We start from the raw sequence: 24,042 nt of genomic DNA on the forward strand, positions 1-24,042 counted from the left end.
CTGTGCCACACAGAGGAGCAGGAACAGCATTTGGAGACACAGTCGGAGGGACCAGCACAGCTGTCTGTGATTCAGAGGAACTTCATTTGCTATTTGCCCACATGAGCTCTTCTCCTCCTTATTTTTGTATTTTATTGTTGCTGGGTTGTTTTTGTCAAGTCCTGGGGCTTGAACTCAGGGCCTGGGCGCTGTGTCTGAGCTTTTTTTTGCTCAAGGCTAGCGCTCTACCTCTTTGAGCCTCAGCTCCACTTGCAGTTTTTGAGTAGTTCATTGGAGATGAGAGTATCGTAGACGTTTGTGACTGGGCTGGCTTTGAACTGTGATCCTCAGGTCTCAGCCTCCTGAGTAGCTGACACTTACAGGTCTAAGCTACCAGTGCTGGGTCGGAGCAATTTCGGAAGGCCCTGAGTGTCCATCTCTTCACACTGGCTGTTTGGCTGCGGCCCGAATGGTTTCCTCATTAGCCTGCGAGCTGGGAGGTCAGCCAGCGCCATCAGGAGGCTCAGCATGACTGTCAGGCGGCTCCCCGGGTCTGAGGGGTCCAAAGAGAAGGCAGCGCCATCACCGGGATCGAGAGGCTGCATCGCTCCTCTTCTCTTCCCTGAGCCCACCCCACAGATTCCAGTGTCTTTTAACGGAGTCAGATGGCTTCCTCACCCTGCCCAGGAGGCGGGGGAGGAGGGAAGGCTGTGTGAACTCTGCCCTGTTTCTCCTTAGCCCACGTTCACCCTCTCTCCTGCACTAGGCCACAATACCCAGGCACTTCCTGGACTCTCCTCTATCCTCGTGCCCAGCCAATATCACCAACCACGTGACTTTCCCTTTTCTTCCAGCTGTCCCGGAAGGAAGGAAGGAAAGAAGGAAGGAAGGAAGGAGGCTCCTCTGGGCCCGCCCCTGCCCAGGGTTACTCCTGCACCAGGAAGTTGATGAGGGCGGTCCTGGGGGAGAGGAAAGCCTTCTTGATGCTTTTCCCTTGCAAGAGCCTCACTCCCAGCTCGCTCTGCAGAACAAGTGCGTGAACTTTGTCTGGGTCCTGGGCCACTTGTTGGGGCACGGGGATCTTGCCGCAGGCTTTATTGTTGATCTGTGAAGAGCAAAAAGGAAAAAGAGAAAAAGCTGAGGCAATGAGGGCCATGCTCAGAGGGGCAGGTACCCCAAAATCAAGCCCCACTGCCCCATTATTTGGGAGAGTCAAAACACAAAGACATGGAAGGGGCACCTAAGTGTGCACGTGGAGTAAGGATTGCCTTGTGTTTCCTGAACATGACTTCCTCCTGAGTAACTAGTTGGGAAGACAGGCATTTCCTTAACGCTCCTCCTCTGCCCCTGAGGTTCTACCACCCTTGTCTCCAGGGACATGCTGCTTCCAATCCATACCTCCCAACTGTCATCAGAGCCTATTCTTTACCAAGCATAACTGACTGGATGGACAGTGTGCTCTCCAGGCTGCTGGCACCCTATTCTGCCATGGTCTCCTTGCCTGGAAAGTGAGGCCAGTCTTGGGGACAGCCCACCCCGGAGCTGTCATGTGGTACAAGCAACCTGGAAAGTCCTAGGGAGAAGCCAGGAGTGGGCGGTCCCCAGCTCTGATGTGTTCACCTTGACGCTTTCTACGCGGTGTGTGTGACAATTCATGGGCCCCCTCCTGGCCTTCGTTCCTAGGGCTAAGCTCATAGAAGAAAAAGGCCAAGTCTCTGAACCCTTGGTGTTTGCTTGGCAGGGCTCAGGGAATGCGGGCAAGCTGAACCACATGACTGACCCCGGCTTGCGGCTTCTATTCTGGTCTTGGGCACCACTGCCACGTGACGTGGAGTCAGCACACAAGCCTTCCTCCACAAACTCGCTGCCTGGTGCTGCCAGGACCCACAGCTGAGCTGGAATTCCAAATCCTCCTGCTTCTTCCTCCCAAATGTGGGGATTCGTTCATTGATTGATTTTGTTGGTTGGTTGTGGGGCTTGAATGCAGGACCTGGGGGCTGTTCCTGAGCTCTTTGTGCTCAAAGCCAGCACTCTTAGCACTTTGAGCCACAGTGCTACTTTCAGTTTTCTGGTGGTTCCTTGAAGATAGAGTCTCACAGACTCTCCTGCCCGGGCTGGCTTTGAACCCCGATCCACAGATCTGAGCTTCCTGAGTAGCTAGGATGACAGGCGTGAGCCACTGCTGCCCAGCCCTCGTAATATTTTAAATAGAAATATTGTGGTTATTTCAAAGAGCAAGACACGTCTATAAGCTGAAAAACTGCACGTTGAAATTTGTCAGCTGCACTGAGACAAGTTTTCTGGGGGTACCGCAGATATTTACTTTCTCAGAAACACCGCTCAAGGAAATAGCTCGTGTCACCAGGTGCAGTTTCGGTTCTGAGGGTTTGGGGCAGAAATCCCTAGGGAAACCCTGCTCTTCCCCCCTGCCCCGCCCTGCCACTCCCCATGGAGATGGCAGAGCTATAATGCCAGGGCAGAGGGCGTGGAGCTCGGTAGCTTGGAAGCTCAGATTCCCAGGCTAAACACTGTGGGCCCAGGCCTTGCAGAGGTGCAGAAGGCACGGCCAGCTGGCTGGCGAGCTGCACCTGTCTCTCCTCACCTTCACTCTCTGGGTAGATGGGACAGTAACACGATCCATGACTGGCATTTATTTTTCTTTCTTTATCTCGCTCCTTTTTCTTCTCTATTTCCTCCCAAGGTTTTAAGCCCCAAGAGGGAAAGGGCCCTGTGATTTTTGTCTTCTTAGCCAGTACCATGCCTAGTGTAGAGAGGGAATTGGGCGTGCATAACTTACTTACCTGAGCCTGGGTGGCCCATGAACAATGAGAGGCGAGGCAGGCCTACGGCAAGGGCTGATGGGAGTGAAATGACAGCCTGTCTATAGATGACCTGGACCCATATATGCCTCAGGAGACAGGGCTTAAAAAAAGTCCACCCTTGCCGGGTGCTGGTGGCTCATGCCTGTCATCCTACCTAGTCAGGAGGCTGACATCTGAGGATCATGGTTCAAAGCCAGCCAGGGTAGGAAAGTCTGTAAGACTCTTATCTCCAATGACCCACCAGAAAAGTGGAAGGGGTACTAGGGCTCAAAGAGTGTTAAACTTGAGCAAAAGAGCTCAAGGACAGTGCGTGGGCCTGGAGTTCAAGCCTGACAACAACAACAACAAAAATCCAGCAATAAACCGCTTATTATTAGAAATGATCCAATTTGCAAAAGAAAGGAAAAGAAAAAAGGAAGGAAGGGAGAAAGGGAGGCAGGCAGGAATTTTCTGTAGCTTTTCTTTTTTTTTTTTGGCCAGTCCTGGGGCTTGGACCTGAGCACTGTCCCTGGCTTCTTTTTGCTCAAGGCTAGCACTCTGCCACTTGAGCCACAGCGCCACTTCTGGACATTTTCTGTATATGTGGTACTGGGGAATTGAACCCAGGGCTTCATGTATACGAGGCAAGCGCTCTTGCCACTAGGCCATGGTCCCAGCCTTCTGCAGCTTTTCTGAAATATACAGAGTGATATATTCATGGACCGCCAGCTACCTGCCATACCCTCTGGGCAGGGTCCTGAGAGCCATCTGGGAGAGTTTATTATTTTTATTATTATTTTTCCAGTGCTGGGCCTTGAACTCAGGGCCTGGGCACTGTCCCCGAGCTTCTTTTGCTCAAGGCTAGCACTCTACCACTTGAGCCACAGCGCCACTTCCGGCTTTTTCTGTGCATGTGGTGCTGAGGAATCACATCCAGGGCTTCGTGCATGCTAGGCAAGCACTCTACCCCTAAGCCACCTTCCCAGCCCTGATCTGGGACGGTTTAATGAGTCAGTTTTGCATAGGAGGTGGTGGGGCTCAGTGAGCTCTACTTCTGGGACAAAGGGCTGGGAGGGGAGGAGGGAGGGAGGGAGGGGCAGTACCTACCAGAACAGCCATCTGCACAATGTCAGGTTGTTGGAGGTACTCTGGGTCCACGGTGGGCCAAGCCTGAAGGAGCACCCCAGTATCCCAGGCATAGTGGTCACACAGTTTCTTGGGCACCAGTGCCAGGCCTGCAATACCAAGACAAAGATAGGTTACAATAAGTACACAACTTCTTGAGTAAGGCCAGGAGCTCACCACTTCTTTTGGCCTGTGTTGTTGTTTCTGTCTTTCTTTTCTGTAGGTTGTGGGGCTTGAACTCGGGGACTGGGTGCTACCCCTGAGCTTCTCTTTGTGCTCAAAGCTAGCAGTCTACCACTTTAAGCCACAGCTCCACTTCTGGTTTTAGGATGGTTAATTGGAGAGAAGAGCCTCATGGATTTTCCTGCCCTGGTTGGCTTTGAACCTCTATCCTCAGATCTCAGCCTCCTGAGTAGCTGGGATTATAGGCAGTTTTTGGCTTTTTTTTTTTTTTTAACTTGCACGTTACTGGAGCATGAACTCGAGCCTTGTGCTCTCACTTGGCTTTTTTTGCTCTAGTCTAGCACTTTGCCATACCACCAATCAAGCATTTTACTGGCTAATTAAAGAGTCTCACAGACTTTTTTGCCCAGGCTGCTTTGGAACCTTAATCCTCAGATCTCAGCCTCCTGAGTAGCTAGGACTAGAGGCCTAAGCCACCAGCTCCTGGCCGCTTTTGCAATTGTTTTGTGTGTGCCAGTTGGGACCTGGGCACTGTCCCTTCATTTTTTTTTCCCTCAAGGCTAGAGCTCTATCACTTTGAGCCACTGGAGCACTTCTAGTTTTTTGGTGCCTAAATGGAGATAAGACTTCCTTGCCAGGGCTTGCTTTGAACCACGATCCTCACATCTCAGCTTCCTGAGCAGCTAGCGTTACAAGTGTGAGCCATGGGCACCCAGCTTGGATTCTGCAATTCTTTTTGTTGTTGTTGTTGTTGGTCATGGGGCTTGAGCTCTGGGCCTGGGTGCTGTCCTGAGGTTTGTTCGCTCAAGGCTAGTGAGCCACAGTGCAGCTTCTAGTTTTCTGGTGGTTCATTAGAGATGAGTTTCACTGACTTCCCTGCCTGGGCTGGCTGTGAGCTGGGATCCTCAGATCTCAGCCTCCTGAGGAGCTAGGATGACAGGCGGGAGCCACCGGCACCACCGGGGCCCAGCTCCTAGCAGAGATTCTATGAAAACTCCTATGTACGTGAGACAGGGCAGTCAGAGTGGGCAGGGCCGGAGTCCAGGGAAGGATGGCAAAGGCTGCCTATGGAAGTTGTACAGGATTCCCGGGAGATGAAAGGACCTGGGACACAAAGGCTGTGGGCAGAAGCTGTTATAACTTCCACCTTAAAGAAAAGAGAAGGAAGCCCTAGCCTTCCTGGAAGGATCCAGATGCTTATTTATAGCAGCCTGGGCCCCTGCCAACATGTCTCCGTATAGATGGGAATGGGGGCCCCCTGCTGAGCCTAGATGAACAGAAGCTCAGCACGTGACTAAGCCTGATTTTGCTTCCCTGATCTTTTTTAGGGAAGGAAAACTACTTTTTGCAAAGGTTGAAAGTATTTAAGATTCATGTAACACGTGACATGGCCAGCATGACAGGTGGGGTGGGGGTGGGGGGTAAGTTGGCCTTTGAGAAGCACAGGGACAACGTCCAAACACACGCGGTCCAGTGACAAGGTCCTGGCCCGCAGGGTCCGCACAGGGCTGGCTGTGGCCCTCAGCCTACCTTCTTCCTTCCCTCTCTCCTCTGGGGAGTTGACCTTCCTATGGAGGAGGGAAGCGAGCCTCTCCGTTCTGAGAGCTGGTGAGGTCACCATGTTGTCTTGATGCTCCAGAGTATACACTGGGGTGGTCACAGTTCTCTTTTCTGATCCAAGTCATGCGCGCGCGTGTGCGTGCACGCGCGCGCGCGCGTGTGTGTGTGTGTGTGTGTGTGTGTGTAACAGAAGTTGAACTCAGGGCCTCGTGGTCTCACCTGGCTTTTCCATTTAAGGCTGGCACTCTACCACTTGAGCTACACCTCTGCTTCTGGCTTTTTGGTGGTTCACTGGAGAAAAGAGTCTCACGAACTTTCCTGCCCGGGCTGGCTTTGAACTCGGTCCCTCACATCTCAGCCTCCTGTACAGCTAAGATCACAGGTGTGAGCCGAACAACAGGGAGAGAGGACATCAGCAACCAGGCGAGCCTGAGCATAAAGCAAGACCCTAGCTCGAAAACCACCAAGGAAAGCAAGCTGGAGGGGTGGCTCTAGTGGTAGAGCACCTGCCTTGCAAGCATGAGGCCCTGAGTTCAATCCCAGCAAAGTGTGTGAAAGGTGAGGGACCTTACTAAAACCAGCTACGACTAGAAATGTCTTCCTTCCTTCAACCCTTCCTTCCTTCCCTCCTTTTCTCATTGTCTACTGAGCCAGTCTCAACATCCTGGACTTGTGAGTACAGAAAGACAGCTAAGACAAGTTCCTTCTGAAATAACCCTGGGTCTATGGCCCTCCCATTGGGCCCTGAATGCGCCCAATCTCATCTGAAATAACTTTGGACTCACAGGAAATGGCAAGGAAACATTCTAGAAGTCCTCAGCAGCCTTCACACAGCTTCCTCCAGGAGTCATTCCTGGCCTGATTATAGCACAATAGCCAAAGCGAGAGGTGATCGAATGGCAGGGTGTATTCCGACGTGAGTGGGGCTTGAGTGATGGCACTGTGGAGCCTGACACAAAGCTGAACCTGCACTGCCCGGCTTCCCAGTGCTCCTTTTGTGCCCAAGGCCCCTTCACCCAACCCCTGATTGCTGGCATCCACTAATGTGTTTCCCATTGCTATGATTCTCTATTTCAAGAAAGTTTATAAATAGAATCATACAGTACATAACCTCTTGAGAATGGCCTTTTGTTCTTGGCAAAATCCCCTTAGAGTCATCTAAGCTGTTGTCTGTTACAAAGGGCTTCTTTTTTATTGGGCGGGGGGGGGGGGGGCAGGACTGGGGCTTGAACTCAGGACCTGGACACTGTTCCTAAGCTTTTTTTTTTTTTTTTTTTTTGGCCAGTCCTGGGCCTTGGACTCAGGGCCTGAGCACTGTCCCTGGCTTCTTCCCGCTCAAGGCTAGCACTCTGCCACTTGAGCCACAGCGCCACTTCTGGCCATTTTCTATATATGTGGTACTTGGGAATCAAACCCAGGGCTTCATGTATGCGAGGTAAGCACTCTTGCCACTAGACCATATTCCCAGCCCCTGTTCCTAAGCTTTTACATTCAACTCACAGTTCTATTTCTAGCATTTTGGTGGTTAATTGGAGATAAGAGTTTCATGAACTTTCCTGTTCTGGTTGGCTTTGAATGGTGTTCCTCCAATCTCAGCCTCCTGAGGAGCTAGAATTATAGGCAGGAGCCGCCAGCACCTGGCTTTACAAAGGGTTTTTGTTGTTGTTGGTGTCAGTACTAGGGATCAAACCCAAGGTCTCCTAGCAAGAGCTCTACTAGTTGAGCTACATCCTCAGTTCTTCTGTTTTCTATTTTGTTTTGAGACAGGGTCTTGTAAATTTTGCCCATCTGACTCCACCTGCCTCTGCCTCCTAAGTATCTGGTATCATAGGCATGTGCCACTATATCATAATTAGAAAAGTTATTGGGTTTTGGTGTTTTTTTTTTTTTTTGTCACAGGGCTTGAACTTGGGGCCTGGGTGCTGTCTCCGAGCTTCTTATGCTCAAGGCTAACACATTACCATTTTGAGCCACAGAACCACTTCCAGTTTTCTGGTGATTAACTGGAGATGAGTCTCACAGACTTTCCTGCCTGGACTGGCCTTTTTTTTTTTTTGCTAGTCCTGGGGCTTGAACTCAGGGCCTAGGTACTGTAATTGAGCTTCTTTTGCTCAAGGCCAGCACTCTACCACTTGAACCATAGCGCCACTTCCGGCTTTTTCTGTGTATGATACTGAGGAATCGAACCCAGGGCTTCACGTATGTTAGGCAAGCACTCTACCACTAAGCCACATTCCCAGCCCATGAAAGGCCATGTTGGATGGTGATGAACTACAGCTCCACTTGCCATCCCACTAAAGACCCCTACTACAGTTTCTGCTCTGAGCCCAACATCGGAAACTACTAATGGTGATCCCAAAGACTCAAACTTTCCCTAAGCAAATGGCCAACACCCTCATTTGTACAGGATAATATTCTAGGCTAAACAAAAGATGACTTTTAAATTCAGATGTGGAGTCTTTTAGCTTCTCTGACCCAGAGTTCCAGGAAGGAAAAGAAAAGATTTCCTCATCCTGTTCGAGTCTGCAAGCTGCCAAACTGCTTGTACTTTTTCTTAAAGTCTCTATTTACTTTTGTTGTGTATGTGTGCTGGTATTGGAGCTTGAATTCAGGGCCTGGGCATTCTTCCTTGGCTTTCTTTTGGTCAGTCATGGGGCTTGAACTCAGGGCCTAGGCGCTGACCTTGAGTTTTGTTTTCCCCTCAAGGATAGTGCTCTACCACTTGAGCCACTGTGCTACTTCTGTTTTTTGTTGTTAAGTTTTTTGTCTGGTGGTTAACTAGAGATAGGAGTCTCATGGACTTTCCTCCCTAGGCTGGCTTTGAACCGTGATCCTCTCAAATCTCAGCCTCCTGAGTAGCTAGGATGACAGGCATGAGCCACCAGGGCCTGGCCAGAGTCCTGAACTCTTTGAGGACTGATGATTTTATAGATGTGGAAGGAAACTAAGGGGCTGCTATGTCAGATCTGCTTGAGTATTCAGTGTAGAACACATGATAGGGAGGTCTGATTCCATAGAAAGTGAGTTAAAGTTTAGATCTAGAATTTCATTCCAGAGGCCTCTTCTTCAACTCTAAAAGGGGACCATGAGTTCTTGTCTTAAAAATTCATCCCAGCCAGTCACCAGTGACTCATGCCTGTAATCCTAGATACTCAGGAGACTGAGAGCGAAGGATCATGGTTTGAAGCCAGCCCAGGCAGGAAAGTTCAGGCCATTCTTATCTCCAACGAATCACCAAAAAAGCTAGAAGTGGAGCTGGGGCTCAAGTGGCAGACCACTAGCCTTGAGCACAAAAGCTTAGGGACAGTACCTAGGCCCTGAGTTCAAGCCCCAGAATAGGCACCAAAAAAAAAAAACCCAAAACACCAAGCTTATACCAAGTTGAGGTACGCAGCCTTGGGGAGGTCAGGTCATGACAAGGAATGTTCAACGGCAACCTCCATGTTCACATTAGTCTACCACGATGGCATGGGAGAAACACCTCGTGTCACACAGTATAGAACAGACAGATCCCCGAGTGAGGCTAAAGGCATCTGAATCCCGAGTCATACTCAAAAAAAAGATGCATGGGGATATCCAGTGTGGAAGAGAGGAGACAAATGCAGTCCTCACGTACCTGCCCAGAGCTCGGAGGTGATATGGGGGGCCATGGGGGCAGCCATCACCAGCAGTGCGCACAGAGCATCCTCAAACTCGGGGCTGTGGACAACGACCTTCTGAGAGGCTTGCTAGAGAAGAGAAAACAGCAATGGGAAAAGCCTGGGTAAGAAAGAAAGGCCGGGGCTGGGAAGGTGGCTTAGTGGTAGAATCCTTGCTTAGCATGCATGAAGCCCCGGGTTCGAGTCCTCAGCACCACATACACAGAAAAAGCCCAAAGTACCACTGCGGTTCAAGTGGTAGAGTGCTAGCCTTGAGCAAAAGAAGCTCAGGGACAGTGCCCAGGCCCTGAGTTCAAGCCCCAGGACTGGCAAAAAAAAGCCTGGGCTGGCTTCAAAGCTCGATCCTCAGATCTCAGCCTCCTGAGTAGCTAGAATTACAGGTGTGAGCCACTGCCGCCGGCTGCAATTCTGTTAGCCACAAGGATAGACAAAACATCCAGGCTGGATGCTGGTGGCTTCTGCCTGTAATCCTAGCTCTTCAGGAGGCTGAGATTTCATGATCTCAGTTCAAACCCAACCCAAGTAGCAAAGTCATTGTGACTCTCATCTCCAATTAACTAGCAAAAAGCCGGAAGTGGAGGTGTGGCTCACGGGGCAGAGTGCTAGCTTTGAGTAAATAAGCACCCCAGGCCCTGAGTTTAAGACCTAGAACCAGCACACATACAAGACAAGATGGCCAGAGCAAAGGGTGACCTGCGGTGCTCGGTCCCCACCTTGGGCTTGTAGGCCATCTTTCTCCCCCTCACTCACCCTCCTCTTCCACCAACAAACCAGGACCTCAGGCCACTTACCAAGAGGGCACTACTGAGTCCCATCAGCTGAGAAATTGCAGAATTCAGACAGAAGTCCTCCACGAAGTGGGAAGTCACCTACAGGGAAGAGCTGAATTATACACTTGCTTCCAAATTCCTTTAAGCTTTCCAGAAAAAAAAAAAAAAAGATCAAGAAAGTGAAATTAAAATGAATTTAATCTAAAATATTTGTAAATATTAGAATCTTGGATAATCCGTATGTTTCATAGCACAAGGATTTAAAAATTCAGTCAATGCTGTTTGCCTTGAGACTGTTCCTTAAAGCAGCTCACTCACATCTGTCATCCTTGCTATTCAGGAAGCCGAGATATGAGGATCATGGTTCAAAGCCAGCCTGGTAAGGAAAGACTGTAAGACTCTTATCCTCAATTAATAGCCAAAAAGCTGGAAAGCAACCTATGGCTCAAGAGGTAGAGCACCAGAATCGAGCAAAAGCCGTTGAGGCCAGGCACCAGTGGCTCACACCTGTCACCCAAGCAACTCAGGAAACTGAGTTCTGACGATTGCAGTTCAAAGCCAGCCTGCGCAGGAAAAGGCTGTAAGATTCTCATCTCCAATGAACCAGCCAAAATGCTGGAAGTAGAGTTGTGGCTCACGTGGTAGAGCATTAGCCTTAAGCAAAACAAACTCAGGGATAGTGCTCAGGCCCTGAGTTCAAGCCCCAGGACCAGCACCAAAATAAATAAACAAACACAAGTGGGGCCAGGCATTGGTGGCTCACGTCTATAATCCAAGTCACTTAGGAGGCTGAGATCTGAAGATCACAGTTCAAAGCCAACCCAGGCAAGAAATGTTCATGAGACTCTTATCTCCACTGAACTATCAGAAAAGGTGCTAGTGGTAGAGCGCTAGCCTTGAGTAAAAAAACAACTCAGAGACAGCAGCCAGGCCCTGAGTTCAAGCCCCAGGACACACACAAAAAAGTAGGAACATGGGAAATGAGACCAAGGCAACCAACATGAGCAAAAGAGTTGTGACCTGAGAACATCTCTTATCCTGGGAAAAAAGCATCCACAACAGCAGGACAGGCCACTCAATGTTCAGCAGTTGGGGCCACCACCGCAAAGCAGGAAGAAGACTTCTTCTACCAAGCCTGCCCAAGGTGAGTGGAGCCGTGACCCCGAGCTAAGGCACCTTCTACGTCCATCCAAGTTTCTGACCTGAGAGATGACTGCATTCTTGTACTTCCAGATCTTGCTGGCCTCGGCTCTCTCCTGACTGCTCAGCATCTGAGGTTGGGGCGCCGTGCCACCGGCCCTGGCCTCTAGAAATCGTGTTGTCAGGGACCACAGACGTTGCTGCCACCTCAGCACCCCAGGAAGGGCATCGGCTGCATGCGGGGACAGTCAAGAGACAGAAAGCTGTGTCATCCTAGCTGCTCAGGAGGCTGAGATCTGGAGGATCGCGGTTCAAAGCCAGCCTGGGCAGGAAAGGCTGTGAGACTCTTATCTTCAATGGACCACCAGAAAACCAGAAGTGGTGCTGTGGCCCAAGTGGTAGAGCGCTGGCCTTGAGCACAAAGAGCTCAGGGACAGCACCCAGGCCCTGAGTTCAAGCCCCAGGACTAGAAAAGAAAAAAAAAAAAAAAAAGCAAAGGAGAAGCATGTGGATTAAAAAGAACTCAGAATTGAAAAACAACAACAACCTTTTCCCTTCTCTTTATGCCTTCTGAGATCTAAACAGTTCCCAAGAGGAAAGCTGGGTGGTTGTTAAATTACAGGGTAACACCAGGCCCAGCTCCCTGACTGGGGAACTTTTTCCTTGGAGGGAGGACCCCCCTACTTTGTTCTAGAAAATCCCTTCCAGGGTAGATCAAGAGACCACTGGCTCAGCAGGCCCAGGAACAGTGGAACAGCACAGAATCTAGTCCAGTCTCCATGGAAACAGCTTCCTAGGGGTGGGCCTCAGAGACCAGGCTTTAGAATCCTGAGGCCCCACTGGGGCTGGAAGGGGCGAGTGGGGGTGTGGGGGGGGGAGGGGAGGGATAGAACCATCCCAGAGGCTGCAACAGCAGATCTGAGAAGAACTAACTGGGGGGGGTGGGGTTCTGCAAGGGCTCAGAGCATACTGGGTGGACTGGAGGGGAGCCAGTTCCTAGATCCACTTCCATCTTGGGCAGTGACATTTCCTCCCCCCGCTTTCCCTGCTGTTTCCTGAGCGTGGGGCGGATGGGGAAGGAAGCAGGCAGGGTGAAGGAGACTGACTCTTCACATCCCACAAGATATCCTTCTCGGGAGGGGCAGCGAAGAGGATGTAGAGGCGAATCGTGTCGATCCCGTACTGGGCTACGACTTCCTCAGGGTCCACACCATTGTGCTTGGACTTGCTCATCTTCTCCCACGTCACCTCCAGCTTCTCTCTCGTTCGTGCGTGAACAGGAGCAGAACCTAGATGCAAAGGAACACTTAGGAATGAACCTGGAATTCTAACCATTTGAGAGGCAAGGGGATGAGTGCAGTTTGAAGCCAGCCTGGGCATTCAGAGTTCAAGAGACTCCATCTCAATCAATTTTATCTCATTGTATTCTATATAACTTTTGTGATGGTAGGGATTGAACCCAGGGCCTCACACATGTTAGACAAATGCCCTACCACTGAGCTAATATGTCCTTGGCCCAAATGATTTTTAATTTATTATTTATCTCCTGATTTCTTTTTGCGCCAGTCTTGCGGCTTAAACTCAGAGCCTTGGGCACTGTCCAGTAGGATTTTTAGTTCAAGGATAGCATTCTATCACTTGATCCACACACAGAAGCTCCGCTTCTGGCTTTTTCTGGGGGGTGGTACACTGGTGAGAAAGAGTCTCAGGGATTTTTCTGCCAAAGCCCACTTGGAACCACGATCCAGGTATGCTTGGGTCGAACCCATCTTTAGGCAACTTTCTTTCACTCCTTAGCTCTAGTAGTAATTCAGCACCCAAGGGCTGATATGTGTGCCTAAGAGTCCACACCCCCGGGGTAGACAGACAACTTGATGGGGTGAAAGGGAAGGACGGCTGGGGCTGGAGGGGGCTGGTGTGGAGAGGCAGACGGCATACAGGCCAGGGCCCGTGACAGATCACTCTGGGATTCCCAATCTGGCCAGGGCCTACGGGTTTCTAGGCCTGGCCTCGGCTTGTGCCCGGCCAGCCTCTCACCTGTCAGGTCCACCTCCTCTCTCTGCAGGTACTGTCCCGACGGCAGGCGGAATGTCTGCCCCTTGATGAGGCCTTGGGCCAGCAGCTTGTGAAATGGCTCCCTGGAGAAAAGAGTAACAGGAAAAAAGCAAATGAGCAGAGATAGAAAAAAAAAAAAAAAAAAAAGCCCATGGGGTTGAAGGCATGGTTCCAGAGATACAGTACCAGCCACGGAGGAAAAGTGTCAGATACTGAATTCAAGTCCCAGTTACAAACAAAAAAAGAGGAGGAGGAGGAGGAGGAGGAAGCAGAGAAGGAAGAAGGAGAAAGAGAAGAAGAGGAAGAGGAAAAAGAAGGGGAAGAGGAAGGAGAAGGAAAAGACTGATGCTGGTAGCTCACATCTGTCATCCTAGCTACTCAGGAGACTGAGATTTGAGGATCGAGATTCAAAACCAGCCAAGGCAGGAAAGTCCGTGAGACTCTTTTCTCCAATGAACCACCAGAAAACCGGAAGTGGTCCTGTGGCTCAAAGTGGTAGAGCACTAACCTTGAGCAAAAGAGCTCAGGAACAGTGCCCAGGTCCTGAGTTCAAGGCCATGACCGACAAATGAATGAATGAATGAATGAATGAATGAGAGACGCTAAGGGCCAGCTTGGGCAACATAGTGAGTCTTGGTCTTTAAACAACACAACTGGGGCTGTGGAGCTGCAACCAGGTCTTGTAGTCATCAAATGACCACTGCTGCCACCTTCCGGTGGGTGTACAATTGCAACCTGTCAGAATCAGACCCCATCCCCAGCTGTCAATCTCCCAGCACAAGGCTGCATCAGTATACCTCCACAAAGGAGGTTTGCTCTCTGAGCATGTATTTGTGTGTCCATCTTGGTATGGTTATCAAGTTGGGTATACATTCCTCTGCAAAGTAAAGCTTCGAGTAACATAGGCTATTCAAGACCAGCTCAAGTAGTAGGCATGGAATAGGACAGGAGGCTCAAGGTTCAGGCAGTAAAGCTCGAGGGATGTCCGAGGCCTGGCCTGGCAGACTTGGAACCCAGGCCGGCTGCCAAGTTCATTACTCACATTCACAACCAATGAAGGACTACTGATTAGTCCATTCACTCACTCAACAGATGGCGCTTAGGAACAAGCTCCTGTCAGCCAAAAAGCTACTCATTCATCTTCCTGTTGAAGAACAGGAAGAACAGCATTGGTTTATATCAAGGGATTAAACTCATCTTATTTCAACAAAGGGTCACTAAGAATGCATAAACTAGCCAGGAGGATGAGCTCCTGAGAATCACAGTCCGAAGCCAGCCCAGGCAGGAAAATCTACAAAGGCATTTATGTCCAGTGAGCCACAAAAAAGCAAAACATGGAGCTAGGGCTCAAGTTGAGCTCCAGTCTTGAGTAGAAAAGCTTGGGGGATAGCACCACCCAGGCCCTGAGTTCAAGCCCAGTTGCAGGACATACATATAATTTTTCAGCTACATATAGCTCTGACAACCTGCTTCATGTTTGTGTTTGTGAACATAACTGTGGTAAAGTGGTATAAATGCTCACCTGTGTTTGACCATTTTTTGATTATGGCAAAAATGATTGAAGAACCTCGCATAGAACAAATGCATGACGGCATGTTCTTTTCCACCAATGTACAAATCCACCGGCATCCAGTAATCAGCCAGTGCCGGGCTGAAGGGACTAGAAGAGAGAGAAAAGGGCTCTTTACAACCTGCTCTGCTATCCTCAAACAAGCAAAGACAGATGTACTGCAATTCTGCACATGCTCTGAAATGAGCTCTTCCAGGAAAAAAAAAAGTGATTTTCTTTTCAGAATCTAGTGAGAGAAAAGCTTATCTGGTTCATTTATGAAATGTATAAAAATGGCTATAGATGTGCTCTAAAAACAGATTTTTATATTAAATAAGAACCAAAAAGAAAGGCATCTCAGTAAGATGGGTGTTATGCATATTACTATGTGTATATGAATATGCTGATTTAATTTTAAAGATTAGACAACCAAGACTTTGGCATTCTTTTCCAGTAGGGGGCACTGTGGGGTTTCCATTGTAGAACCAATGCGTAGCTACTAAGAGTTCTTTTAATTTTGTGCTGGTACAGGGGCTTGAATTCAGGACCTGGGCGCTATCATTGAGTTTTTTGGATTATTTTTTTCCTCAAGGCTAGTTAGTGCTCTGGGCTGGGAATATGGCCTAGTGGCAAGAGTGCTTGCCTCATATACATAAAGCCCTGGGTTTGATTCCCCAGCACCACATATATAGAAAATGGCCAGAAGTAGCGCTGTGGCTCAAGTGGCAGAGTGCTAGCCTTGAGCAAAAAGAAGCCAAGGACAGTGCTCAGGCCCTGAGTCCAAAGCCCAGGACTGGCAAAAAAAAAAAAGGGCTAGTGCTCTAACACTTGATCCACAGCTCTACTTTCAGCTTTTTGGTGGTTAATTAAAGGTAAGAGTCTCATGGACTTTCCTGACCAGGCTGGCTTTGAACTGTGATCCTCAGATCTCAGCCTCCTGAGTAGCTACTATGACAGGCATTGAGCCACTGGTGTCAGGCACAACCTTATTTTTAAAAGTACCTTTAAGGCCTGAATATAAAGCCGGGGTGCCTGTGGCTCACACTTGTAGTCTTTTGGCTTTTCTGGTGGTTAATTTGGGAGCTTAAAAGTCGTCTTACAGACTTTCCTGCCCAGGCTGGCTTTGAATAATGATCCTCAAATCTCAGCCTCCTAAATGGCTGGGTGAAATGGATATGCTTGTCTGGGGCATTCCACAGGCTTGGTTGAGGCCTTTGGACCCACACTGTGGTCTGAAGCTCCTCCATAAGCTTCCGCTTCCCCCCTTTTCTCCTGCACCTGCTACACTGGACAGAGGTCTAGGGCTCTCTGGATCCATTCATCCCGCACCGATTTCCCAGGCACATCTCTTGCACACCAGGCTCCATCTTTGCTGTCGGCCTCTTAGAGGATGAGGTGGCGTATGCCACAACTTCACTGGGGGACTCACCTGTGAGGATTGTGAGGGTCCGTGTATCTCAAGTAGTACCAGGCCGAGTCAACGAAGGTGTCCATCGTGTCTGTCTCCCTAGTGGCTGCCCCTTTGCACCTGAGGAGCAAATACAGCTTGTGCACTGACTTCTTTTACATCCATTCATTCATCGACTTGTTGGCACTGGGACTTGAACTCAGGGTCTGTGTGCTATCCCTTAGCTTCTTCACTCAAAACTGGTACTCTACCACCTGAGCCACAGCTCCATCCACTTCCAGATTTTGTTTCTAATGGGTGATTCATTGAAGATGAATCTTTACAGACTTTCCTGCCTGGGCTAGCTTGGAACCACGATCCTCATATCTCAGCATCCTGAGTAGCTGGGATGACAGGTATAAGCCACCAGCACCTGAGAGTCCTCTCTGAATTAAAGCCAGGTCTTTATACAGAGAGCAAATTGACTGCATCATATTTGGGGGAACTAATTAGAAGAGAAAGGTGACCTTTTCTTCTTGCTCACCTCCCTGGCACGCTGGTACCAGGAATACAGGGTTCAATCTGTAGAAAGCATCACACCTGCCCAATGCCATGCTGACTTGCTTTTTAGGGGTCTTATCAAACTTGAAGACGTGCTTCATTGCTAATACCAAACACTGGGGAAAAAGGACGAGGTCATTTGGCAGGAGGGAGTGACAGATGGCAGAAAGGTCATGGGTTTTTAGCTCCAAGAGTAATAATACCAGCCTGAGTACATAGGCCCAGTGCCAGATGCTTCATAGATAGTAGCTCAATCACCATCTCCCCTTGGAATTACCCAAATCCTCATTTCGCTGATGAGCAGCAACTAGGGACCAGAGAGTCCTAAGAAATCTGCCCACTGATTTGGGGATCAACAGTATCTCTCTCTGTTGGCCTCTGCCGGGTATCTCTATCTTTGTGGTTTAGCTTGGACACAATGTATCTGTGGCTTTCAGCGCTAGATCTCAGCAAATCCAGGAGGTCCGATCAGCCCCAAAGCAGGGGCTTGGCCTGCCCTCCCCAGCCTCGCCCCGAAATCCTAACATCAGAGTAGGAAGCCTTATTCCTTCCTACTCGTAAGGTGCAACAGACATCAGAGCTGTTTATAAGCCAGTGATGTCTCTGGCAAGGGAAGCTTATTGTGTCTACCTGTAAAGAGGGGGTGTTTATGCTTTATCCAGGCCCACCTTTCTATTCTAAAGCAGCCAGGGCTTCTCCAGTGTTCTTGCCTATAAGCACCTGGGCAAGAAGCAGGAGAGGAGAATGGACCTGTTCCTGTCTCCCGAGTGCCCACTAGGTGTCGCTGTGCAGCGCACAAGTGCTAATCCTTTCATAGTTCCTGCTGAGTGAATAGAAGCTCACAGGGGTTTAAGGTGTGAGCCACCAGTGCCAGGTTTCAAACTATTTAACTATTTAAAGCATCTTCAACATAAACCCTAAGCAGAGAGAAACAGAAAGGAGGAAAGGCCTGAGGACTGACACTTATTATTTATTTGTTTAATAGGTGGGTGTGGTGTCACAAAACTCAAACTTGAAGCCTGGTACCCTGTAGCTCACAGCTGTAATCCTTAGCTACTCAGGAGGCTGAGATCTGAGGATCGCTGTTCAAGGCCAGTCCAGGTTAAAAAAAAAAAAAAAGGCCATGACACTCAATTAATCACCAAAAAGCCCAAAGTGGACCTGTGGCTCAAGTGGTAGAGTGCCAGCCTTGAGTGAAAAAAACAGCAACGGCAACCCAGACCTGAGCTCAAGCCCCAGTAATAGCACAAACACACATACACACTGCCACCACCACTACTACCACTACCAACAACAAATAAGTAAGTTTCTGGGGCTTGAAGGTGTGGCTCAAGTGGTAGAGTGCCTGCCTTGAAAGCTCAAGGCCCTGAGATCTAAGCCGTGGTACCACAAAAAATAAATAGATAGATAAAAAGACAGACAGATAGATGTAGATCTGTTGAACTCAGCTGAGGGTTGAGAATGTGGCTTAGCGGTAGAGCGCTTGCCTAGCATGCATGAAGTCCTGGGTTCCATTCCTCAGCACCACATACACAGAAAAAGCTGGAACTGGCACTGTGGCTCAAGTAGTAGAGTGCATCCTGGAGCAAAAGCAGTCCAGAGACAGTGCCCAGGCCCTGAGTTCAAGCCCCAGGACTGGCAGAAAATAAAGTAAAATAAATTTAAAAAAGAAGTTGTTTCTGGAAGAGGTCTACATTAATATGTTCTTCCAAAGGGGCTGGGCGGGGCCTGATTCTAGACCCTATTTTCCAAGGTCCCCAAACCTGTGGCATTTTGTATAAGCTGATGGGAGTCAGGCGGGGGAGGGGGATGGTGTGTGGTGCAGGGGCCACAGGCACAGTCACTATACTGGGGGGGAAGGGGGGGGGACACAGCCCCTTACCTAGGACAGGCGCAGTTCACCCACTCGGAAGCTGCAGCCAGCGGTGAGCCTCCCTTGCCGGTGAGAGACTTGACGCTGGGCAAGGGCACAGGCAGGTCCTGCAGGGGCACGGGCACAGGGCCGCAGGCCGGGCAGTGGACGATGGGGATCGGCGTGCCCCAGTACCGCTGCCGGGAGATCAGCCAGTCCTTCAGTTTGTCACTCGTCACCTCGCCGCCCACTCTCTTCCCTCGGGCTTTCTGAGTCAGGGCTAGAAAGGCCTCCTGGCGGGTCATGCCTGTAAACTGCGAGGAAAGGGAAAAGACGGCCAGGACTCTCAGAGCAAGACAAGTGACGGGCCCCAGCCCTGCCTCACTGACGAGTGACCACAGGGAGGGACAGGCCGGGCTGCCACGAGGACTTCCACGAGCCCCGGGGCCTTGCTCCTGACGGAGATATTAAGAGTCACATCCATTACCCTGGCATCAGTACCTCACGCCTGTCATCCTAGCTATGCAGGAAGCTGAGCTCTGAGGAGCCAAGTTCAAGGCCAGCCAGAACAGGAACCCTTGCTTAAACTTTTTACTCAAAGCAGATGCTCTCCCATTTGAGTTACACCTCTATTTCTGGCTTTTTGGTGATTAGAGATAAGTCTCAGACTTTTCTGCCCCGGCTGGCTTCAAACCTTGATCCTCAGAGCCCAATCTCCTGAGTAGCTAGAATTACAGGTTGGAGCCACCAGCGCCCAGCTTAAAAATCATATGTTATGGGCTGGGGATATGGCCTAGTGGCGAGAGTGCTTGCCTCGTATACATGAGGCCCTGGGTTCGATTCCCCAGCACCACATATACAGAAAACGGCCAGAAGTGGCGCTGTGGCTCAAGTGGCAGAGTGCTAGCCTTGAGCAAAGAGAAGCCAGGGACAGTGCTCAGACCCTGAGTCCAAGCCCCAGGACTGGCAAAAAAAAAAAAAAAATCATATGTTATGGCTGCAACTAATAGAATATATATTTGCCAGTCCCAGGGCTTGAACTCAAAGCCTGTACGCTGTCCCTGAACTTCTTTTGCTCAAGGCTAGCACTCTACCACTTGAGCCACAGAGCTACTTCCAGCTTTTTCTGTGTATGTGGTGCTAAGGAATCCAACCCAGGGCTTCATGCATGCCAGGCAAGCACTCTACCACGAAGACCCATTTTCAGCCCAGGAATATAATTTTTGACTCTAGAGGTTTGTAATGTTTTTTTTTCCCTTCAGATCTTTAAAGAAATTGAAACCTTTTCAGGGGCATCAAAAAATGCCATGGGCCTTGGACATTGTGTCCCTGTAGCTAATGAGGAAGCTGGTCCTAGCTCTGTCCCCCCCTTATCCTTGGGGTGTGGCGGCCAAACCCATAGAGTTAATCAGATGCCAGCATTTAGCTGCCAAACCCAGAGAAGAAAAATCAAATACCCACCCTCTTCCGTGTGTGTGTACATGTGTGTGTGTGTAAGTCCTGGTGCTTGGACTCAGGCCTTAATGCTGTTCCTGAGCTTTTGTGCTCAAGACTAGTGCTTTACCACTGGAGCTATAGCTCCATTTCTGGCTTTTTGGTGATTCCTTGGAGATAAAGAGTCCCACAGACTTTCCTGCCCAGGCTTGGTTCTGAACCACGATCCTCAGAACTCAGCCTCGTGAGGAACTAAGATTACAGGCGTGAGCCACCAGCACCGGCCAATATTAGGTTTTCACTGAACAAGAAGCAAAGCTATAAGCTGGGATGTAGCTCAGTGGCAAAGAGCTTGCATCCTAAGTGTAACATCTTGGGTTTTGTCCCCAGTTACCAAAAAATAAATGAGAAAAAAAAAAAAAGAAGGAAGAAGAGGCAGTAAAGCTGCCAGACCATTAGGTATGAGGGATGAGAGAAAAGCATAGATTCTGATTTGCATCTGAAGGAGAATATCTTATCAAACTCACACCCAGACCGTAGGAAGTTCTTAGCCATGTATCTCAGGGCACCAACCTCAGCAGAGGAACACAGTCTTTCTGTGCCATCTGGTAGAGTTTCGATGACATCAGTGTAGGACAAGCCCAGTGTGTGCGCCAGAAGAGCATCCTCCGGGCTGGTGGTAGGAATCCCTGTTCAAGGGAAGAAATGAAGACTAACTCCTATGCACTCCACAACAATCCATACTTGGCTTCAGCTTTTTAAGTATTTTGTTGTTGGTGGTGGTCATGGGCTTGAACTCAAAGGCCTGGGCGCCATCCCTGAGCTCTTTGGCTCAAGGTTAGCGCTCTACCACATTGAGCCACAGCACTACTTCCAGTTTTCGGATGGTTAATTGGAGATAAAAGTCTCATGGATGTGTCTGCCCAGGCTAGCTTTGAACCACAATCCTCAGAGCTCATCCTCCTCAGCAACTAGGATGACAATTATGAACCACTGGCACTTGGCTAATTTTTTTTTTTAATGTGTCAGTACTGGGGCTTGAACTCGGGGCCTAGGTGGTGCCCCTTAGCTTTTATCGCTCAACGCTGGCACTCTACCAACTTCAGCCACACCTCTACTTCCAACTTTTTGCTAGTGAGCTGGAGATATTTCTACCCTAATGGACCCATCTTTCACTATGACATTATTTCCTTGAAGTCTTTTTCCTTTGCTTAGTTTTTTCCTTCTTTCTTTCATCCTTTTATTCCTGCATCATCATTGTCTTCATCCTCACCAGTATTATTATTATTTTGTACAGGTCCTGGGGCTTAAACTCAGGGCCTGGGCACTGTCTCTAAGCTTTTTGTTTTTTTGCTTAAGGGTGGCACTCTACCACTTGAGCCACAGTACCACCTCTGGCTTTTGGGTGGTTTATTAGAGATAATAGTCTCACATACTTTTCTGCCAGGGGCTGGCTTTGAACCACCATCCTCTCAGACCTCAGCCCCCTGAGTAGACAGGATTGACAGGTGTGAGCCACCAGTACCCAACTTGCTTCCTTCCTTCCCCCCCCCCTTTTTTTTTTCTTGCCAGTCCTGGGCTTGGACTCAGGGCCTGAGCACTGTCCCTGGCTTCTTTTTGCTCAAGGCTAGCACTCTGCCACTTGAGCCACAGCACCACTTCTGGCTTTTATCTGTATATGTGGTGCTGGGGAATCGAGCCCAGGCTTCATGTATACAAGGCAAGCTCTCTTGCCACTAGGCCATATTCCCAGCCCCCCCCCTTTTTTTAATAGTTGTGATCTGAAAACAATATGGTAAACACAAGGAGGTCTTGTCTTTGAACTCTCCCTCCCCCTGCCGCCCCCCCCCCACTGGAAAGGAAAATGGTTTTCTTTGGGGGGGGGGGGTAGGAAGCAGAGCTGAGTCCTGGGGCATGGCTCTAGCACCTTAGAAAACCCCACTCAGTCAAAAGCTGAAAGATGGCAACTGGGCTGTGTTCCCAAAGGCACTGGAACATTCTGAACAGACATTTACTCTGTGCTACTCCCACACAGGGCCTGGAGGAAATGCAGGGCGGGCTGAAGTAAATCACTCAGCCGCCAGGGGAGACCTGCTATTCTGGCTGGAGCTGGGCATTAAGAGCAGCTTTTTACTTTTCTTTATCTGCTCCCCGCCCGTCCCCCTCCTCCCCCAGCTGTTAGTTCTATAGGGGTAGTGACTCAGCCTTGGTTCTACTCACACCATGGGCTTCAATGAGGTGGGGGGGGCTGTCCTGGGGCATTGGGGAGGTGTGAGATAACATCCTTAGTGTCTACCAGGACCTCTCCATCAGCTTGGATACAATATCTCCTGGTGGAGAGTCACTGCTACCGTCACCCGTGTAAACTCCTGACTTGCTCAAGGACCCATGTCAGATAGAAAACTAAAGGGCATACACAACACACTAGGTCAGATCTTTTTTTTTTTTTTTTCTTTTTTGGTGCTGGTGGTAGAGCTTGAACTCAGGGCCTGGGCACTGTCCCTGAGCTTCTCTTGCTCAAGGCTAGCACTCTTACCACTTGAGCCACAGCGCCACTTCCGGTTTTCTGGTGGTTTACTGGAGATAAGAAAGAGTCTCATGGACTTTCCTGCCTGGGCTGGCTTTGGACCGTGATCCTCAGATCTCAGCTTCCTGAGGAACTAGGATGATGGGCGTGAGCCACCGGCACCCAGCAGTACTTTAGCCTTCAACTTGCAAAACTGATTAACATGGATGACATTTTAACAACCATTTACCTATTTTTGAGTCCAGAGAGCCTCCTAAGTCAGGTCTGGCCACAATAATGACAGGGACCTCCTGCTGGGTGAGCATGTTCACGGCTGTCACCGGTGTACAACAATCTGTAATGACAGCAAATGACAGTGCACGTCAGTCTACTGAGACCCCACACTGCCTGGATCTCCGAGGAGAGACCAGAGAAGAAGAAGAAGAAAAGCAGTAAATCTTCTGTGTTCTGTCCTAACTGATAAAGGACTTGTCCTTTGAAGGGTATTAATAGATAATTCACACCAGCAGAAATCAAAGGACGAAACAAGCACATGAGAAAATTTTGTTCATCCAAACTACAAAGCAAAGATGTGAGAATCGCCTTTTGAACACCTGCAGTAGGCAGAAGAATAAAACAACAACAGACATCTACTTATGGGGCTGGGAAGGTGGCCTTGTATGCATGAAGCCCTGGGTTCCATTCCTCAGCACCACATACACAGAAAAAGCCAGAAGTGGTGCTGTGGTTCAAGTGGTAGAGTGCTAGCCTTGAATAAAAGAAGCTCAGGGACAGTGCTCAGGCCCTACCTCAGGACTGGCAAAAAAAAAAAAATGTTTTCTGAATTTATAACATATGAAAATGTGTTGAATTTATAGTGTTTTACCTCAGGAACTCGGTCCTTTATAATTGATTAGCCCATTAAGCTCCTATTAAAGTTATCTCATTTTAATTTGTATCCTCAAATTAACCATAAGAAAAAATGAAAAGACTAAATGCTTGCATTTTTTAGTTTTTCAATTTTAGAAAATATTCAACCATCACAAGCCCTCAAAGCAATCTCAAATTGTCCATGAGGGTAAAAACTAGTTTTCCCTATAAACAGCTGAGAAAAAGCCAATTTCTCATTGGAATGAATAGACAAGGTAAACTTGATAAAAATAGCAATTTGCTTATTTTGCGCGTGTGCGTGCGTGTGCGCATGCGTGCACACGCAGGCTTGTTGTTATGGGCACTGTCTCCTTAGTTTCTTGCTCAAGGCAAGCATTCTACCACTTTGAGCTACAGAGCCACTCCCGGTTTTCTGGTGACTCATTGGAGATGAGAGTCTCACAGACTTTCCTGCTTTGGCTGGCTTCAAACCATGATCCTCAGATCTCAGCCTCCTGAGTACTAGCTACCAGGGTCCAGCTCCAAACAATGAAATTTCAACTCTTCTCCATTTTAGCATATCACATGAAGAGGAAAAGTAAGTAAAGAGA

General features: G+C 49.2%; 1 protein-coding gene across 2 annotated transcripts in view; it reads right to left on the reverse strand.

Annotated features, from left to right (window-relative positions):
• Positions 1–248: 248 nt before the first annotated feature.
• The window catches only part of Lars2 (leucyl-tRNA synthetase 2, mitochondrial), a 56,366-nt gene continuing 32,572 nt past the window's right edge, over positions 249–24,042 (reverse strand). For both annotated transcript variants that reach the window (XM_048334655.1, XM_048334654.1), the window contains exons 10-21: positions 22,812–22,916; positions 20,629–20,744; positions 18,652–18,935; positions 16,251–16,349; positions 14,795–14,932; positions 13,255–13,355; positions 12,324–12,506; positions 11,280–11,449; positions 10,099–10,176; positions 9,265–9,376; positions 3,888–4,015; positions 249–1,084 (exon numbers count right to left, since the gene is read on the reverse strand). In XM_048334655.1, the coding sequence (XP_048190612.1) occupies positions 905–1,084; positions 3,888–4,015; positions 9,265–9,376; positions 10,099–10,176; positions 11,280–11,449; positions 12,324–12,506; positions 13,255–13,355; positions 14,795–14,932; positions 16,251–16,349; positions 18,652–18,935; positions 20,629–20,744; positions 22,812–22,916 (1,694 nt within the window). In that variant the 3' untranslated portion in view covers positions 249–904. The remainder of the gene's footprint in view (positions 1,085–3,887; positions 4,016–9,264; positions 9,377–10,098; positions 10,177–11,279; positions 11,450–12,323; positions 12,507–13,254; positions 13,356–14,794; positions 14,933–16,250; positions 16,350–18,651; positions 18,936–20,628; positions 20,745–22,811; positions 22,917–24,042) is intronic.

Source organism: Perognathus longimembris, chromosome 26 (genome assembly GCF_023159225.1).
Source record: "Perognathus longimembris pacificus isolate PPM17 chromosome 26, ASM2315922v1, whole genome shotgun sequence".
Lineage (NCBI taxonomy): Eukaryota > Metazoa > Chordata > Mammalia > Rodentia > Heteromyidae > Perognathus > Perognathus longimembris.